The following is a 12,322-nucleotide window of genomic DNA, read 5'->3' on the forward strand; positions in this document are numbered from 1 at the left end:
ACACGTCTGCCATTGGACAGAACGCGTTACGTCACCTGATGACTATTGGACCGTTCTCTGTCACGGACACAGTTTGATTCCCAAACCGCCCGCCCCTATTTTACTGGCGCTCGCAGTAGCACAGCGCTTTTGTTTTCTGTCAGCAACCTACTGTGTCTCTTTCTGTCATTTAGAGAGCAGGCTTCATTATTAATATTATTATTATTGTCTGTCATCCATCTTTAAACAAGACTGTAGATTGTAACACTTATTTGGGGAATTGTCTTTATAAAGTTCACATTCATAGCATTAATAAAAACCAGGATGAAATTGCACTTTTTCAGTAAAAGTGGGTGGCTCTTAAAAGAGCCTTTTTTGGGGGATGAGAAACGCAGCGCTGAGCAAATTTACTTGGTCTTGACGGCCTTCTCGGTCTTCTTGGGCAGCAGCACGGCCTGAATGTTGGGCAGTACGCCTCCCTGAGCGATGGTCACGCCTCCGAGCAGTTTGTTCAGCTCCTCGTCGTTACGCACAGCGAGCTGCAGGTGGCGGGGAATGATACGGGTCTTCTTGTTGTCACGGGCGGCGTTGCCAGCCAGCTCGAGGATCTCAGCGGTCAGATACTCGAGCACGGCGGCCAAGTAAACCGGAGCGCCGGCACCGACGCGCACGGCGTAATTACCTTTACGCAGAAGCCTGTGCACACGACCCACGGGGAACTGCAGACCGGCCCTGGATGAACGAGTCTTGGCCTTAGCCCTAGTTTTACCGCCGGTTTTGCCTCTTCCGCTCATCTTGTAGCTCAGATACGTTCTAAGAACAATACCGAAATAACAGCGCTGTTCTTCTAGCACTCTGTGATATAACCATCACGTCAACTCTCTTATTGGCTAAGATACTTGTGACGGAAGAACCAATCCGAGACACGCCGTAGAATTCCAGGGTCAGTCCATTATTCCATTGTACGCCCCACGCCCCTCCCACTCCCGTGGGTGTGTGCGTGTGAGAGAGAGAGAGAAAATGAATGAAATTAAAATAAAAAAAAGACTAAATGCATATCATTGTAGAGAGAAAATATTTTGTAAACTGATTTATGATCAGTATCTTGATTATTCACTGGTTTTATATCTATAAAGCATATATTAGTACAGAAGAGAGTAAAGACAAATGCACATGGATTTAAAATGTAAACTGTCCAATTGTCCCTAGTTGTTCATACGTTTATGTGAAGGTGAATGTACAACTCTGTAGCTGCCTAAACACTCGGTACAGAATCCACTAAAGTCATCATTTTGTTTATCAGAATAGGAAACAGCGCTTTAAGAGAAAATATGGGTGGCTCTGAAAAGAGCCGTTTGAGGAGTAAAAAAAAACATGAGAAACAAGTTTACTTCTTCTTGGGAGCCTTTTTGGCCTTCGCCGCTTTGGGCTTTACAGCCTTTACCTTCTTGGGGGTCGGCGGCTTTTTGGCCCTCTTGGGGCTCTTGGCTGCTTTCTTGGGGGTCGCCGGCTTTTTGGCCTTCTTGGGGCTTTTGGTGGCTTTCTTGACGGCAGCGACGGGCTTCTTTGTCTTCTTGGGAGACTTCTTGGCTGCGGGTTTCTGGGCCGCTACTTTCTTGGGCTTCTTAGCCGCGGCGGGCTTTTTGGCGGCCGCCTTTGTCGCTTTGGGCGCGGCTTTCTTTGCGGGCTTCTTAACTTCGGTCTGCTTCTTGTTCAGCTTGAAAGATCCAGACGCGCCGGTCCCTTTGGTCTGCACCAGAGTGCCTTTAGTAACGAGGCCCTTGACGGCGAGCTTGACGCGAGAGTTGTTCTTCTCCACGTCGTATCCGCCGGCAGCCAAAGCTTTCTTCAGGGCGGCAAGAGACACGCCGCTCCTCTCCTTGGACGAGGAAACCGCTTTGACGATGAGCTCGCCGACGCTAGGGCCTGTTTTCTTGGTCCTCGAAGCTGCCTTCTTCTTGGGCGCTTTGGCCGGCGCGGCGGCGGGAGCGGGAGCGACTTCAGCCATCTCTCTCGGAGCTAATAGTAGAATAAACGAGTGTACCGCTGTACGCTGTGTAACACAGGAACCTTCCTCCTCTCGACCGGGGGGGTTGGGCTTAAAAGTAAGCATGAGAACGTTGTAGACTCAACCCGGCCGTGGCTGAATGACTGCGCTTCCGAGACACAGTGACAAGTGTGTTTTCTCACGGCGTTTCTCAGCGAAAATACAACGCTGCAGACAAGATCTCGAGCGTTCAGCAACATGTTTGTTGAGCAGGGACTTTGGTGCTCGCTAGGAGCTCGCATCGGGTCTCGGGAAAAAGGACAATGTCGTGCAGCGAGCACAAAAGTGTACGGCGCGTCTGGGGCTCGCTCCGGCTTGCGGCGCATTTGGGGCGATGTGGCGTGTAAAAATTAGACAAAAAGAGGCACGGGGCTTGTAAGTCGTGTTTACTGAGGTGCGGGAGAACCTTGTGAATGACACTGATGTATTTGTATCGACTGAGTGTTGTGTGTAATAATTATAACGGAGCTCCGTTTGTGCTGCGTAAAGCACATGTATACTACAGACAGACAGACAGTGCGAGTTGTGGGTGTCCATTTGCGTGTGTCTTTGTTTCTGTTTGTTTGTTTGTCTGTTTGTTGTACCTTTGTCATGATCAGGGGTCTCATTTATAAAACTGTGCGTAGAATCCCTACTAAAAGTTTACGTACGCTCAAAAGCCAAAAATGGCGTACGCCAAAAAAATTCCGATTTATAAAACCGTGCGTACGCACTCCTCTAAGCAATGTTCCCTTTATAAATCACAGATCACCCGCAGATGTGCGTGCGTGAAATCCCGCCCTGTACACGCCCATTTTTAACCATAAATAGTCAATGCAAATCACTGCGCGGGCACGAGAGTGGACCTCGTTATAATGAGTTTCCTCTGCGCTCTGCAGGTTTAAAAATGGGGTGAGGAGCCAGCGGCTCAGGGGGTAGCCACTGTCGCCTGTAGGTTATAATTATATTAAAAGCAACATTGTTATACTTATATTAAAAACAAAATTGTTACAGTTTCTACTTTTTAAACTCACCAAGAAGCCAGCCATCATGTACTGCATTTAGTCTGTTCCCTACACTGTTATGTGTCAAGTTAAAGGAATCATGTGTTGAACCAGGCCAGCGTGCCACAATGTTTGTGAGGGTCATGTTGGAGTCACATATGATTTGCACATTAATAGAATGCACATGCTTTCTATTAACATATTAACATAACATTCATTTTCAGATGGTGCCCTTATAGCAACATGAGCGCAGTCAATTGCGCAGATTACATTTGGGAAACCAGACATTGCTGCAAATTGCATTTTAATTTCGGCCTGTTCTCGCACAGTGTAGGGGAACCTGATGTATCGACTACCCTTATTAAGTATATCATTCAAAACGACAGATATTATGGCACTCAGGGACGGCTGTGATATACCAGACCTATAGGGTGAAATGATAGATTCCAATAGAATTATTTCATATACAAAAAGGTCTTAGACACAAAGTTGAGGATTACTTATAGTTTTTTTTTTTATATATATAAATAATTTACCTGTCTGCCAATTCGCGCTGGAAACGGCCGGTTGCCAAGAACCCCAGAGTGGTGAGGACTTGTATTTGGACTGGGATGGCATGGTTCCGGCGTGTTGCCCTCTCTAATACTGGACCCAATTCAACACATAGATCTAAGAGCACAGCTCTAGGGAATCTAAATCGGCTTATTAGCCAGGAAATCATCATGGTCCCTGAAAACTCGTTCTCTCCTTATTCTGCCATTGGCGTAATCCTCCAACAGTGCCATCATGAAGCATTACATACCCGGGTCACCGGAGGATTTATATGTTTCTAGCAATTAGACTGATCGTTAACACCTTGATAAAATCACAGAATTAATTTGTGGGCGAAAATTTAAGACGAAAATGTTATAGCGAACACATACTTCTTTATGACGGTTTTGTAATGAACACCGTAATAGTTAGGACCGATGATGAGTAGCGATTGTGCTTCATGACTGTATTTGCAGACTTTGACATTTTATGATATATGTACATTAAGGAAAATATTTTGTTTTTACACTGTGCTCTGCAGTTCTCTAATAAAAGGGTATTTCATGCTATTTTGTATCACATGTAGTCGCGACTGCTGCACTCCCGTTGTGGACAATGTGACTGTAAGGCAGCGCTGATTATTCATTCATTCATTCATCTTCTACCACTTATCTGAACTACTCGGGTCACAGGGAGCCTGTGCCTATCCTCAGGCGTCATTGGGCATCAAGGCAGGATACACCCTGCACGGAGTAGAGCTGATTATTATTATTATTATTTTATTTTTAATACAATTTGAATTACGTTTGGATTTTACTAGATGTATATAGCCTAAAACAATCGGCACAAATAACACTGTTGGATTTAATCCTCATGATAATGTGGATATAACGTATGAAATGGGGTGAAAATTAAATGTCATTAATTCTTATAATCGTTCTTCTCACATGTATTTTCTACAATCTAACTTCAGTTCACGACCTCACCATCTGTGTCGCCAATTCCCTTTGTCTCCAGAATGTGCGTACGCATGTCTCAAAGTTTGCTTAAAGGTGCGCACATTTTCCTGTCAAGTTTGTTTTTTATAGATCACAACCTTTGCGCGAAAACTGGCGTATGCACGTTTCCTGCCCCGTTTTGTGCGTACGCACGCTTTATAAATGAGTTTATTTATAAATAAATAAACCCCTGGTCTTCCACACTCTGGCCTGGCGCAATCTCTCTCTCTCTCTCTCTCTCTTTCTCTCTCTCTCTCCTTCTCTCTCTCTGTGAGATGCCCTTCTCCCTAACAGCTCTCAATAAAACTTCAGCTAGTGATAAAGAAATTATTCACTACTTGTTTTTGTTTTTTTTATTTAATTATTACATCTGATTGAGTGATCAATTACATGATAGTAGTTAAAAAATAATTTACAACATTAAAGGAATAAAAAAGAATAAACTTCACTTTTCACAAATTCCTTATTGTTCTTCAAAATTAATTGATTTTTTTTTTCAAGAATTCTAACACCTTCTAACATTCACTTTAAAAAATCACTAGATCTCAGCTCAGAATGAGCTCTTATATGAAACATCACTTCAAATGTTTACTCACAGTTCATGTTAAAGTCTGTAATGCAGCTGAATTGACAAAGTTCACTGTTTATCAGTTCAGTCATATAAATAAATGGACAAAAGAGAGAAAAACACCAGTGGGCAGAGAGATGACCCTGATGTGGAGCTAAAAGTCCTGGTGCCACCCACTGTACTTTTAGTTAGTTTAGATTAGGGTATGCAGCTAGTTTTTCTTTGCTGTCAATTTATTTAGCTCAAAAAAAAAAAAAAAAAAAAAAGACAACACAAGGCTCTGTTTTTAATTCTGTTCATTTCTTTACACTGTCCATGTTCTCCTACCTTTGTGAGTCTAGCTCCCCTGTCCCTTTGTGTCCTGAATCCTCATGTTCTGTCTGTAATTTCTTGTCATTTGGATCATTAAAGTAATAAGCTAAAATAGTAAGTAATAGCTGCTTTCCCCCCTCCTAAATTTTCATGATTTTCAGCTCTTATATTAATAGATATGACATCAGAATATATAATTAAATGTGTATTAATAAAGTGTCCACTTTCAGTAAATGATATTAATACAAATTCTATGTAATAGAGTATGTTGATTATTCTGGCTAAGAACAGATTTATGTTTTGTCCTTTACCTGGCCTCTACTCAGGAGCGCTGCTTCTTTTGTGTCTTTTCATATAATAGTGAAGTCCTTTGGGGAGATTTTCTTTTTGTTGTTTTTTTTTTTTCACCATTAAAATTAGCATACTGTACAGCATCATGGTGTCTGGTGTTTATTATATTTAATAAAAATCGCATTCAATAACCAATAAACAAATATACAGTCACTATAACTCTAATGTATAACATTTTTAAATGCTGTCTATGTTCAGTTTAACATTCTTGCTGGGTTTAAGTCTGACGTAAGAAAACATTTTAATAAAAATGCAAATTGTGAATAGAAATTTTAGGAGTGGAGTAACTGCCATATTAGGGATTAGCGAGTACAGCATTATCTGTATCTGTATCTGTATCCGTTAACCATATGAATTATCCGTATCTGTATCTGTACTCGGAGTGAGTGGGGCCTAACCCCGGAAGTAGGCGGGGCTTGTCTTGAAATGGGCGTGGGTTTAACCGGTAATAATTAATTTGTAATATTTATAACACTAGCTTACTACCTTTATGTTTTTATGAAATACAGCAAAAACGTGTCAGACACTCAGTGTCTGGTTATTGGTTAGAGACAGCTGAAGGTTTAAAAAAGCAAAAAAAATCTCCGACAGGCAGAGACGCAATGCGAGTCGCATTCTACCAAGCAAGCACCACGTCTGAACGAACCCACGTTTACCAGAACTCTACTGGTTAGTAAGTACGTATTATTAGCATTACAACCCGAAGTAAAAAGCTGAAGAAACCCTAAACGTTAACGGAAAAGACCCACGAACCCGAGTGACTGAGGGAGAGACAGAGAGCTGTTCTGTGTGTGACTGTGAGTGAGCAGAGCAAGACACAGCAACACAATACATCTGTATGTGTATAGGGGAGGTGCGCTGTGACTAGCCTATCACTGTAGGGGAGGGGTGCTGTGACTAGCCTATCACAGAACGCTGACCCAATCAGCTACCCAATGATGATTTTCATTCAATCCGAGCACAGATATTGACTCGTATTACTCGTATAATACTCGTACTCGGCAGAAGTGCTTTATCCGTACCGGATACTCGTTTCAGCCAAGTATCCGGCTCATCTCTATGCCATATCACATGTAACTGCCACACAACGTGCACCTGGTTATCCTTATGTGACAATCTCATCAACTACTATAAAGAAACAAAGTGAAATTAATGCAGCAAAAAGAGAGAAACGAAACAAAAGACAACAAAGACAGAGAGCAAGGAAAAAGGAAGCTGTGGAAAATAAACTAAAAGAAATGGGGAAATTGTTATATGACATAAAGAAATTAAATATATCTGATTAAAACTGTAAAGAAAAAGACCTAGAAGGAACCTGAGACAACCCAAAGAGGAACAGACACTGTACCTAGACAGATGGATCAAGACCCATCATCTTGCTGAAAGAAGATTGTAGAATTGTTATAAGTTTCATTTACCTTTATATACGAATTTATGTAACCATTGTGTGATTAAGAAATTATATAATTTTCATTAGTATGTTTAGATATTAAGATAGAGAGTAACAGTGAAAGCTTAAAAAAGAAATCACAAGTTTTGTGTCAGCAGTTTCGTGTCAGCCAAATAAGAACACAGTCAGCCATGCAGCTTAGGAGACGTCTCAGGATGTTTTGCAAAAGTATGAGATCATGAGAGTTTTGAGCGTTGGATCCGTTAAAAAAATTGAACTTGTGCGACTACACCGCATCTGATATGCCGACCGGATGTGATGTATTCCAGTGTTGTCCAATCAGGTTTGTGTGCGTGAGGTGATAAGAATTATTAAAAAGTATTAATATAAACTTTAGTAATTTTTAAACTTTATCAAAAACAATATTTTTGTTTTAAATACATTGTTATTGATAAAAAAGTAATAAATGATTAATATTTATATTGTATTAATTTTAATGTTGTTCCCATGTTTCCTCAAAAATTATTCGCGGTTGTTGCGAAAAATCCTGGGGCCTTAAGTGAATATAATTATATTATTATATTATATTATTATTATATTATATATTATTAACCAGAAGTCAGAGGGTGAATAAAAGAGGCACTCTTTATTATAGTAACTCAGCAGACAGGAGAAGAAAGAGTGTAAACAGGGGACTCAGGGCCATAGAATAGAACTGCTCCAGACACGTAATGAGCTCATGGGTGATATTAAGTAGCTGGAAGCGGCGATAGCTCGCCATGACATCAGCGGGCACTGGCCTTGGGTAGGGAGACGGACGAGGATGGTGAGGTGAGGACATGATGGGGCGACCAGGATGAGCTGGCTGACACGAAGGATCTGAGGGGAGATAAGGGGAGTTAGAGGAGATAGAGGAACGGGAGCTTGAGATAAGTGTAAACAAGCCCAGCCTGAGCAAGGACAGGCTGAGATCATAACATGAGATCATATCAAAATTCAAGCAGTTAGCAGATTAGGGGAGTCATCAAAGAACTCCATTGGTTTTTTTGTACACAAGTAACATTATAGCAGCAATAGCTTAACAATAATGACAACAGTATAGCAGCAATAGTTTAGCAAGAGTTTAGCAAGAGTTTAGCAATAGTGACAATATAAGATGACAAATAGATAAGAGCTTTCTTTTAACATAATAACTTTTGACATAAATCAGACTCATAGAGTGACTTATAATTATTAAAAATCATGTATAGAAGAAAATAGCAAAGGAGAAACTTACCCATTGTAGTTGAATGAAGGATTAATCTTCAGGACGTCTGGCATGGAAAAACTGAGAGGCAAATGTAACTTTGACCAGGGAGTGAAGCTCTTTTTGAGCACACTTTTCAATAACAAAAATTGTTGTTTAGACATAATTGTTATGTGAACGAAGAAGACCCAGGGTCACAGGCCTGGGCTCCCGGACCTGGGCCCCGGGGAACTAAGGGGAGGAAAATCCATAAATGGGCATATGGGCGAAAGGTGAAGGAAAAACAAGGGGATTGTAAGGAACAGGACGTTACAAAAACATATGAGATGATTCCAGTAAATAAGGTGACATAATGATAAGGTGATATGAAAACGGGCCTGTGAGGAGGGGAACCAATAAGGAGGCGCTTGGAAGCGTATATATAGTGGAGAATATTTGGGGCCAAAGGGGTATGTGTAAAAAAACGTTACTTTGCAGGACCGTCCTGAGGGTTTTTGTTTTTGCATGCCAATGCTCTTCATGAAGATGCTCTTTTTGGGTTTTTGGGATTTCTTTTGTTACTTTCAAATTGGCAATTTCTCTTAGAGAATTGTTAGCTGATTGACCACAATAAAGATGTTTGCTCGTTCTCATCCAGTTATGGATAGTATATGTTATATACTATAACAATTATATAGTATAAAAGCATTATAAAGTATATCAGTATAATTCACCCTGATATGTGCCGACTTGGAGATGGGCTCTAAGTTCCCACACGGTCTTTCTGGATTGCATTGATTGTTTGTATTCCTAACTTCATTCACCATGATAAATGGAGGGAGAATACAGGCTAATTAAGTTTGCAAACATTTAGCACATTTTGCAAATACAACACACCTGAAAGACCGACAATCTCGGCAGCACGCTTCCATGTTTAATTTTTCCGGTAAGCATCTCTGTATAATTCAAGAGTTGGATCATAAAGTAACGGGTGTTCGGAGACCGGGAGAATCACGCTTCTCTCCCATGTTGACGTCTGCACGATCATATTGCACATTACGTGCGACTGTCACTAAGGGGTGAAATCCGACAGTCGTGTCCGTTTGTCGTGCGCAGTGTGAAGGCGGCTTTATACTTTGTTATTGCTTATAGAGGGTGCATCAGGAGAACAACCGCATGCTTACACTTGGAGAGTGTTTCTTGGTTTGTTTTATTTTTGCATTTTACTTATTTGTACTTATGCTAGAGTTATTTGACTATTTGAAGGAGATTTTGTTTGTAATTTTCTTTTCTTTTACCTTACATATGTTACACACATCTATTTGTATTACACTACTTTTAATAAAAACAAGGCCTCCCATTGTGAGGATCCTGAAAAGACAAAAAGGTCTAAGTCTGCCTCCTTAATCTAAAGGTTCATTCAATAGAATAGGTAGAAGAACTTGAAGCAGAACCTTTGTTAGAAGACCGAGGGACTTCGAAGGATACCTGCGTTCAAGGTAAGACCAACTCTAATTGTTGATCTTGTGTTTTCAAAACTAACCCGTGCAAACTAGGACGCATCCTTTAGTGGGGGGGTGGAAGGGTTTCCTACGCAATCCGAAAACATGTGTCACTAAAGGACACATATGTCAGTATAATTACTTCAAAATACATGATTTAGTCATATTCTTATTCTGTCCTTATTCTTATCCTAACATCCCCATGTTTGTTTCTGCTGATCCACAGTCACCTGGTATGATGTTCAGGACTTAAGACTTACAGTATATCTTAGGGGTTTTTTTTTTTCACTTCATGCGTTTTCTGTGATCAGATAGCTATCCGATGGCAAAAAGACCAGGTCTAAATGCCCTCCGAAACAGTTTTGAGACGGATATAAATCCGATGGTTCAAACCACTTCAGGAGGTGGTCTGGGACGCATTTCAGATGAAACTGGACAGGTGTAAATGAATGTGGTTGTTCAAGCCACATACGTCAGCGCTATACTGTTCCCAAACAGAAGTATGTCACTCGCAGGTGACTCGCAAGTCGTGCATTGCGCCAGAAACAAATATGTTTTCCCACCAGCGCTGGCTCAGATCTTTCACCCAGTTGTGTCGCTGGGTCTTAAAACGCACTGCTGCCGCCAGCAAAAATGCAGCAAACAGTAAATGCTGTTTTTTGTAGCAACCACATACACCAAAATGTGTTCCATTTCAATTACCCCAGAAATGAGGTAAAATATATTAGCATTTTGGGCGGGAGTAAAAAGCTCTGATTGATATCCGATTCGCCAAGATGCATTTATGTGGCCTAATGTAAATGGAACAGTTTTAACAAATCAGATAGCTATCGGATCAGAGAAAACACATGAAGTGACCAGGTGTAAAAAGGCCCTTAGACTTTATTTCTCAGAACACTGACTTTTTCCTTGCGACACACATCCACTAGATGGCGACATCTGACCGCAGTAAGTGAACCACACAATGTGCTGCATCTGTTACTGCTCTCTTTCAGTAAACTTTCATCCTCAACATTAGTGTGCAGAACATTTCACGTCAACAACGTATGACATTACTGTACAATATTTAATACTTTAAAAGTAAATTTGACTAAATACATGTGATGTTACCAGCACGTTACCAGCATCAGTAAAACTGATATAGACCAACATCTTCACAGAATGTTTATCTAACACAGTTATATCTCTAAACTGCCCCAATAGTATAAAACCATTCTAATACTTAGTTAACAGTGTTAAAAATTAATGCATCTTTTGTTATACTTTAATGTTTTAGTTGTCATCAAAATGTATACAGTGTTAAAGTTACACACCATAATAGTCAGAGCACTGCAACATTTTTATTAAATAATTTCAGTCCATCCATTCATCATCCATCAATTTTCCAAAATGCCTTAACCTCTGTAAAGTCACAGGAGGATAGGAGCCTATCCCAGCATCTCGGGCTAGAGGCAGGGTACCCCCTGTACAACCTGAGCATTCTCTCTCTCTCTCTCTCTCTCTCTCTCTCTCTCTCTCTCTCTCTCTCTCTCTCTCTCACACACACACACACACACACACACACACTTAGCTAGACATCAGCAATTCAAGAATGTAAAATTAACAGTGAATAATAATGTGCAGTTCACGTGTATAGCATCAGAAGATATGGAATAATAACTTAAATAAAATAAAACACAAGAGATTGTTCACATTAATCACAAAAAGACATAATTGCTATAATTTTGTGTAACTATACAGATAATCTATTGTACCTAGGGTAATATAATATCCAAGCTCATACTGAGCTGGATTTAATGGATGTCTGTATAAAATTGTGATAATGATGTGGCCAAACAAAGAAAGCAAAAAACACAGTGTAAAATGTATACACAGTGTGTGACAATCATTTTAGGATATTTTCAAATATTCTGAATATGATCTTCAGTCAAACCCAAGATATGACAAGACCAAGGATTTTCATTCATTTTATGAATTTGTCACATCTAAGGGGAACTTTTTGGTGGACTCAAGTTAAAATGAAACATAATTATAATAGTGATAAAGAGCATGTCGAACCATGTAGACATTGTACATCTCCAGAATTGTGATTAAAAAAAAATTACAATGGTTACATATAGTTGAAGGTTACTATTCTTCTTCTTCTTCTTCTTCTTCTTCTTCTTCTTCTTTTTCTTCTTCTTCTTCTGCTTCTTCTTCTTCTTATTTATTATTATTATTATTATTATTATTATTATTATTATTATTATTATTAGTAGTAGTAGTAGTAGTAGTAGTATTTATTATTTATTATTATTATTAGTATTATTTATTTTGTTGTTGTTTGTTTTACCCTTTTGTTTTCATGCACAGGTGTAGGCTATTCCTTCATTATTTCTTCATCAATTAAGCAGGTAACAGGTCTGGAGTTGATTCTAAGTGTGGTATTTGCACTTG

At 39.9% G+C, this 12,322-nt stretch overlaps 2 protein-coding genes across 2 annotated transcripts in view; both read right to left on the reverse strand.

Moving 5' to 3' along the window:
• The window catches only part of LOC132843548 (histone H2AX-like), an 80,139-nt gene extending 79,366 nt beyond the window's left edge, over positions 1-773 (reverse strand). Inside the window, exon 1 of the mRNA XM_060866963.1 lies at positions 391-773. Within this exon, the coding sequence (XP_060722946.1) occupies positions 391-773 (383 nt within the window). The remainder of the gene's footprint in view (positions 1-390) is intronic.
• A 579-nt stretch (positions 774-1,352) lies between these two features.
• LOC132843551 (histone H1-like) lies at positions 1,353-1,987 on the reverse strand. Its single transcript, XM_060866966.1, has one exon. The coding sequence runs from the start codon at positions 1,985-1,987 to the stop codon at positions 1,367-1,369; it is 621 nt and encodes a 206-aa protein (XP_060722949.1). The 3' UTR covers positions 1,353-1,366.
• Between the last annotated feature and the right edge of the window lie 10,335 nt (positions 1,988-12,322).

This window comes from Tachysurus vachellii, chromosome 3 (assembly GCF_030014155.1).
Source record: "Tachysurus vachellii isolate PV-2020 chromosome 3, HZAU_Pvac_v1, whole genome shotgun sequence".
Classification (NCBI taxonomy): Eukaryota; Metazoa; Chordata; class Actinopteri; order Siluriformes; family Bagridae; genus Tachysurus; species Tachysurus vachellii.